At 39.0% G+C, this 8,656-nt stretch overlaps 1 protein-coding gene across 1 annotated transcript in view; it reads left to right on the top strand.

Annotated features, from left to right (window-relative positions):
• LOC107727893 (filensin-like) overlaps positions 1–8,656 on the top strand; it is a 34,421-nt gene that overhangs the window by 10,199 nt on the left and 15,566 nt on the right. The window contains exons 4-6 of the mRNA XM_016537930.1: positions 843–929; positions 7,263–7,376; positions 8,245–8,465. Coding sequence (XP_016393416.1) covers positions 843–929; positions 7,263–7,376; positions 8,245–8,465 — 422 coding nt within the window. The remainder of the gene's footprint in view (positions 1–842; positions 930–7,262; positions 7,377–8,244; positions 8,466–8,656) is intronic.

Genomic DNA, 8,656 nt, shown 5'->3' on the forward strand with positions numbered 1-8,656 from the left:
CCCATTTTTTTATTTGAAAAAGTTAATAATTTTATTTTATTGACAAAATATTTTAGTTTGTCTTATATATTTTTTTCATTAGACCAGATAACATTTTAAGCTGTCATATGGTCATGTTACAACATGCCCCTCAGATGTTACAATGTACCCCGCCTACGGGGCATGTTGTCACATTTCACTTCCATTCTTTTGGGGTAAATAAAAAAACATATAGGCCTGTAATTAAGTAACAAAGTGACATATTTGTACTAGACAAGTGTGAAATTAATGCGGACAAAAAACTATACTCTGAACCCCATGTGGACTTACACAAACTGAGAAAGTCAAAAGGTATTAGGTTGTGCCCGCTCTCCCCTACACAGTGAATATCATGCGTTTTTTTCCACCACAATATCATGGCTATTTCTGTAGCTGTTTCACGTTTTGGTTAAATTAGTGGCTAATTTGTATGACTTAGTACAATCTTATTCATACATTTTTGTACAGTGCTTGCGCCCCAGTGAATGATATGTTTAGGGATTCCTGTGGTTTCCCTGCTGTGTTGACACCTGTGTGAACTTGACTTCATATATTAATCACCTGCAGATGATTAAAGGGCTTAGAAAGGTGAAGTAATTTATTTTTAATGAAAGATCAAGCACAAATATATATATATAACCATCTGTTAAGGCACAACATTTTACTTTTTATTGCTCCCACAATCGCAGTGAAGCAAGGAAAGCATCCTGTAAACTCCTGGTGTGCAGGTCTCCTCTGTAATGAAATTGACCTTTCAACAGTCTCCGGCTCTCATCACGTCCACCTCCATTGATTCCTGTCTCTTGTGTTTGTTTTCTCCACAGAACCTCACTGAAATCCAGATGTATCTAAACATCCTGCACCAGATCAACCAGACTATTCCCCTCATGGCGAGCGCGTCCGTCTCAAAGGTAGGGTGACCTTGTGGCTCACAGCGCCTCGGGCCCTTGCTGACTCTCCAGGTGTCACATGCAATAAGAATTGTGCGGCGGCGGTGCCAGTGAAATTAGCGCGGCTCTCTGAATGTGCTCTGAGTGATCAGTCTCCCTGAGCGATGACACCCTTTATCTTCCTGCTTCTCACACGCTTCCTCACAGACACACTGTATGAGTGCATGTCTCACGTCTGTACTGCAGGGACCTTGAGGAAAGATCACTGTGTTCATGTATGCTTTGCTTTTTGGGATGTGTTTTTATGTAATTTGTTGTGTTTGTTCATATTTCAAAGGGGTCATGAACTGCCTTAGTTTTTTTTATTTTGCACTGACCACTTACAATGTTATCAAGATTTTTGCATCAAAAAACATCATAATTTAGAAGTAATAGGCTATTTTCTGTCCCGTTTTTAACCCCACTCATCAGAACGCTCTGTTTGAATAGGCGTGGAGGATTGTAGACTCGGAGGTAAACGCCCACTGCTGTGATTGGCTAATAGTTGTGTATGTTTGACAGCCTACGTCCTTCACAGATGGACGCTGCTGTGATTTAGGTTAAAAATGCATAAATACTCATATCAAACGATCTGTATAACAGACAAAGCAATAGTGAGCATGTAATGACAACAGTTACTCAGTTACTCACACTTTTACAAGTGTGTACAATACAAGACAGCATTGTCTTTTAGTTTCAATCTTTCTGAAAATTTCCGCATTGAATTGTGCCTTGTTTGTAAACGAATCCACGGTAAAATGAAGTGAACAAAGGACCAAGTTCTTACTGATGCGGTCTGGATCTTCATTAAAAATAAAGTTCATCCACTCTTTCTTAACATTGGGATCAGAAGGAAAGCAATGCAAACACTGTTTTTCCACAGTTTGGCACTGAACAGCGTCTTGTTGTTGGAGCATCTTTATCGTTTGGTTTCTGTGTAGACTTGCATTCACCTCTCTCTTAAACACTACATACGCGAATCGGTGGGCGGGGCTAAACAGGCAGCAATGTAGAATCGGTGGGTGGGGCTAAACAGGCAGGGATGTGGAATCGGTGGGTGGGGCTAAACAGGCAGGGATGGCTTTGTGAGTTCTCTCAGGTGAATTTAAATCACTCGTGAAAACGAGGTAGAACTATGAAACTCCGTCAATTCTCATTCTAAAGAAACTGTATGTTTGTGTGTATGTGTGTTTTAGCGTAGTTTTGATGTATTCTAGAGTAGCCAATAAAATTCATGTTTCATTTATAACGAATCATTGTTTGGTGTCATATAATTTCAAGGTTAAAACCTTTGCCAAGATTACGTTACCTCGCTAAGAGCTTACAAATTATCATAATTGTATTATCCCGTGGCCAGGGAGAATACAGATATTCAAATTGTTAAAATATACTAAGAATCACCGGCTCGCTGGACGACCCTTGATTTAAAGTGTAAACTATCAGATTTGAATTCAGCTTTAATCAGGTTGACTCAGAATTTTCAGATTCGAGTCCTTTTAAAACCTGAATGAATTAATAATAATTAATTCCCTTACAAATGAGTAATTTCATTACAGTGGCACATTCCGCAAGCTGTCATTTTTGCAGACTGGCTTCAATATAAGCTGTTTTTAGACTAACGAGAAATATTTTAATTCTGAAACTTACAGGATGTTTTTATAGCAAAATTACCTCTTATATGTCAAAAGATCAAGGGAATTTTGGTTTCTCAGTTCATGACCCCTTTAAGTGAAGCAAAGCAAACTTTGCAGCAGTCACTATTAGTAGTCAGGAGATATGAGATGGGCATACATACATGAAAATGTATTTAAACTAAAAATGCAAAATGCTGTGTGGAAAAAATTAATTTAAATACAAATACAGTATTTTGTATTTTGAAAATACACAAAATACATGTGAAATTGGCCATCGTATTCAAGTATCCCTTTAGGCTGAAATCTATCTGGACCTATTCTGAATGCAAAAAACCCCCAAAAAACACAGACTTGTCACAAATTGATTGTTTGACAAACTACTCGGCAAACTACTTCCCCTCACCATCTACTTTCTGATGGTTTGGAGAACAATTTATCCCCATGTCATTTCACAGAATTATACAAAGGCGAACACATCAAGTATAAAAGCCTTGTCCGTTTAGGGAGGAGCGTATGCAGTCAGCAGGTCCGTGCCGTAGAGCCAGGTGAAAGTATACACAAGGCTTCAACTGCACAAAACGCTTCCACTATGAGAGAAAGCGGCGAGTTGATTCCGCGGCAAGTTAACCTGATAGTTCACCCAAAAATGAAAATTACCCCATGATTTACTCACTCTCAAGCCATCCAATAGGTGTGTATGATTTTCTTCTTTCAGACGAATACAATCAGAGTTATATTAAGAAATGTCCTGGTTCTTCCAAGTTTTATAAAGGCAATGAATGGGGGTAGAGATTTTGAAGCCCAAAAATGTGAACAAAGAGTACAAAATGAGGATTTGCAAAGAAAAATGTTGGAGGATTTCAATATAAGCCAAGAGGAGACAAGACTCCCAGTCTCTCACGAGACAAGCATATTCTCACAGGAGTTCGCGTTACTTTCTACGTCATCCGCTGGAACGCCACTCTCTTGTGAACACAATACAACAGTTAGCAGAAGCTAGAGATTACGGTTTATTAAGTTGTAAATATGGATATTTTTCTTACACAAGTGCATTGATTTGCTTCAGAAGGCCTTTATTAACCCACTAGAGCTGTGTGGAGCACTTTTTATGATGGATGGATGCACTTTTTTGGGCTTCAAATCTCGACCCCCATTCAATGCCATTATAAAGCTTTGAGGAGACATTTTTTAATATAACTCTGATTGTATTCGTCTGAAAGAAGAAATTCATATACACCTAGGATGGCTTGAGGGTGAGTAAATCATGGGGTAATTTTCATTTTTGGGTGAACTATACCTTTAAGTCAAAAGTATAGGCCTACTTGTCAGAGTTCCACTCCATCTCGGAGCGCACACTCAAAAAACTGCCTGCCAACGTGCGAGTGTAAATCTGAATTTCCTTTCGTGGCATACTGCACTTATAATAAGTGCAACTGCATCAATTAAATCACACTCTATTACTCATTCGCCTGTGCTTCTTTTTCCACTCCAACGTTCCAATAATTCCTGCCCACTATAAGCTGCATGGATATTTTTTGCTTACCCCGATAGGCTTATCTACATAAACAATTTAGCAAAAGTTAAATCGATTCACACTTTATATCATCGGCACGATATGTATTGTCATATCACCCAGCCCTTACATGCAGTAATGCTTTAAAGGGGTCATCGAATGCAAAATTCACTTTTACATGTTGTTTGAACTGAACTGTGTCTTGGCAGTGTGTGTACACAACCACCCTATAATGGTAAAAATCCACCCAGTGTTCTTTTTTTTAAAAATATTGATAAATCATGACCCTTTTCTAAAATCAAGACATTACACAGACCCAGGCCCCTCCCACGATTGTTGATTGACACTGCTGTTTTACCTTAGACCCGCCCTGATGAGCTGTAAACCGTCTGCCATTGTTTCGATGCCGGAGCAGGTGTAGACAAAAATGTCTGCTAAGCGATTGAGGTGTTTTGTTGTTGGATGTAATAATGTATAAATATACATTATGTAGGGATTTCTAGTACATGAACGGACACTGCTATGCCCCTATCAGCCATCATGAGGTTTGCTAATCACCCCAGCACATGACTCCAATATTCTGGGTCGACTTCCTGCCAGTCTTGTCGTCAATTACATTACATTATTATACAATAATGTAATAAATTTACTGTCGACATCTGAGCCGCTGAAGATGCAGTGGATTACGTATGTTTTTGACGGGAATGCATCCCCGACCTACCTAAATGCGTCTATGTTCTATGTTGTTATGTTGAGTATAAGTTTTTTTTTATGAATCTTTGCAAATTGCCTTTCCTAATAATGTGCTAGTTAGCATGTTCCGCGGCTAAATGCAGCTGAAGTTTACCGTCTCATGAGAACTGCGCCCCACAGAAGAGAGGGGCGGGGTGAGCAGAGCTCATTAGCATTTAAAGGGCCATGCACCGAAACGGGTCGCTGTGAACAGAGCTGTTTTTGACAATAATAATTATAATAATAATAATAATTTGTTACATTTATATAGCGCTTTTCTGGGTACTCAAAGCGCTTACATGAAACCGGGGGAATCTCCTCAACCACCACCAGTGTGCAGCATCCACCTGGATGATGCGACGGCAGCCATAGTGCGCCAGAATGCCCACCACACATCAGCTTATTGGTGGAGAGGAGAAGGAGTGAAGAAGCCAATCAGTATATGGGGATGATTAGGAGGCCATGATGGTCAGAGGCCAATGGGCAAATTTGGCTCTTTTTTGGCAAATTTAAAAACTGGGATTTTTAATGACCACAGAGAGTCAGGACCTCGGTTTAACATCTCATCCGAAGGACAGTGCTTTTTACAGTATAGGGTCCCCGTCACTATACTGGGGCATTAGAACCCACACAGACTGCAGGGTGAGCACCCCCTGCTGGCCTCACTAACACCTCTTCAAGGTGAAAAGGTAAAAAGGGTGTTGCTTTACGCTACCATTGAGAAATTTTAACCAAAGTATGTTATAGACCAGGGCTGTCAAAACTCGGTCCTGGAGGGCCGGTGTCCTGCAGAGTTTAGCTCCAACTTGCCTCAACACACCTGCCTGGAAGTTTCTATGCCTAGTAAGAGCTTGATTAGCTGGTTCAGGTGTGTTTAATTAGGGTTGGAGCTAAGCTCTACAGGACACCGGCCCTCCAGGACCGAGTTTGGACAGCCCTGTTATAGACTTTTCATTAAGACCCTAAAGCAGTGGTTTTCAATCCTGTTCCTCGGGACCCACTGCTCTGCACATTTTGCATGTCTCCCTTATCTGACACACTCATTTGAGTTCATGGAGCTCTTTCCTAATGACCTGATGATCTGAATCAGGTGTGTAAATTAGGGAGTCATGCAAAATGTGAAGAGCTGTGGGTCCCCAGGAACAAGTTTGAAAACCACTGCCCTAAAGAATCATATCAACTTGTGGAAAATGGGAATCCGATAACCCCTTTAAACACATTTGACAAGTTAGTTAATAAAAAACATCAACCGATTAACTATCAAAACTGATCGGCTAACACTATTTTTACCCTTGCTGGTGCTATTTTATTCCTTCATGATAACTGAAGGCAAATCTGAATGATGCACTTTTGAACTTTAATCAACAAGAAGCTACAGTTGACCATGACATCCTCTCCTTATCTTATTCCAAAAAATGTGCTTATGCAATGCTGAATGGAGTTGTGAGGGAAGGGGAGGGGGCTTTGTCTGAATGATTCAGACAGTATTTTATGTATTTTGAAAATACAAAAATACTAATCTTAAATGTATTTAAATACAAATTACATTAGATTTTTTCCAAAGGCTTTAAAATACAAAATACTATTTTGTATTTCAAATACATATTTTAAATACATGTATGTGAAATACTGCCCATCCTTGGAAATATTCAAGAGCCTATTGAAATATAATTAATGAGCAAGATGTACGGCCAATACATGACATGTAATACAATTTATTTGCAGCAGCTGAGATGTAAACTCATACACTGGAATTAAATGAACAATTGTTTGCTATGCAATATTTACTTAAAATGTGCTAAAAATAGCGAAAAAAAGCACAAACGTGTAGATACTGGAACACCTCAAGGGAAAACACTGACATTTAGTAGAGACCTTTGCTAGCTACCATGTACAGTATTAGCAACCATCAGAAACATGCTAGCAAACCAAGCAATTATACTTTTATAATTATGTCTCGTATTAGTATATAAAGAATGCGCCAGTGGCGCATGGTTCTGCGAAACTGAAAAGCACATTGCTAAAATGGGTTGCCAAGGCCCTGCTATGTGGTTGCTAAGGTGTTTGAGTGTTTTTTAGTGTGTTGATGTGTGGTTGCTATGGTTTATGAATGGTTGCTTACTGGCCCAAGTCAAAAGGTCCCTCTTTCTTCGTAAGTCTGTGGGATTGTTTTGCTCGTTTCATAGCCTGACAGGTGATAGTCTGTTTAGAAAAAAACAAAAACATTTTGAGGTATCATTCATTCACATCTGTTGCACAAATGGTGTGGAGTGATTTATGAAATATAATAACTATAACAATACCTATATTAGTGTCCACACCAACATGATAACATTCTGTTTATTATAGGCACGCTGCAGTTTTGTTGTCTGCCGCTGAAACATGTTCGACCTCAGTGTGATCAGATCTTTAATCATAACTACTCTTTTCTGGCAGGATCAAGAGCGGCTGAATGCTCAGAGGTGCGTGCCAGCGCTGCGCAGTCAGATGGAGGAGTACAAGAGCGCCATCTGCCAGCTCCAGGCACAGAAACAGCGGCTGCAGACCGAGGTGAGCCACCAAGAGCTGGATCATCTCTCACACTCAGACACAGATCAATAATACCAGCGGTTCAGAATCTTCTGAGTATGACGTGCACCTGACAGAGACGCACTGGACTGTTGTACGATAGCCCAAATGACCAAATTAATGATGGACAGAATTTTAAACTCTGGATTTCATTTTCAAACATAGATCAGAGCAAATAAGCTGGTTTTGCTTCATTACCCAGGTTGTAACTAATAAATGGAGACCCAGCACTGTACAATTGCATATAAAAGTAACCAAAAATGGTCTTACAATATTACGTTAACATTTGTTCATATTATTACTAATGGCATAGGCCAGACAATATGTAATTATTAACATATACTGAATATATATATATATATATATATTCAGTAATAATTGCATATCGTCAAGCCATGTTTGTACTGTCAATTTTGATCAATATAATGCATACTTGAAGAATAAAAGTAGGCTATTCATTTCTTTAAATAATACTTACTGACTTACAAACGTACATAGTCTACATGTTTAACAATGTTGCTAACAGTGGACAATAGCATTGATTTTTTTTTTTGTCAGCTGTTACAGAGATAATTGTATTTTTTATATATATATGTATCAGTTTCCACAGTTTGAAGCAGCACAACTGTTTTCAACTGATAATAATCAGAAATGTTTCTTGAGCAGCAAATCAGCATATTAGAATGATTTCTGAAGATCATGTGACACTGAAGACTGGAGAAATGATGCTGAAAATACAGCTTTGATCACAGAAATAAATTACAGTTTAACAGAGATTCACATAGAAAACAGCTAATTGAAACTGTAATGGTATTTATAAAGTATATGTATAATGTATCTGTTTTTCTAGACCTCTGTGTTGGAACAAACCATCAAGACCACACAAGAGAGCTGCGACGACGAGATCCAGCTGTACAACGGGCAAATCGAGACCCTCAGGAAGGAGATCGAAGAGGCCGAGAGGTCACTGGAGAAATACACCAACGACTGCCGACAGCTGGCCATGTACCAGACCTCTCTGGAGAGCGAGCTGGAGAGGTACACGAGAATCATCGAGAATGAAGACAACAGGTGAGACAATGGGACGAGTGGTATGTCATGCTCCACAGTTTTATATGTAGCCTCTATATATATATTAAATCTGTGATTTATGTGTAATACTGTTACATTATTTTATTATGTCAATGCAGTTACCCTGTTTATCTTCACTGTTCTGGACAATGTGTATATATATATATATATATATATATATATATATATAT

This window comes from Sinocyclocheilus rhinocerous, unplaced genomic scaffold, assembly GCF_001515625.1.
Source record: "Sinocyclocheilus rhinocerous isolate Xijiao unplaced genomic scaffold, SAMN03320098_v1.1 scaffold1539, whole genome shotgun sequence".
Taxonomy (NCBI): Eukaryota; Metazoa; Chordata; class Actinopteri; order Cypriniformes; family Cyprinidae; genus Sinocyclocheilus; species Sinocyclocheilus rhinocerous.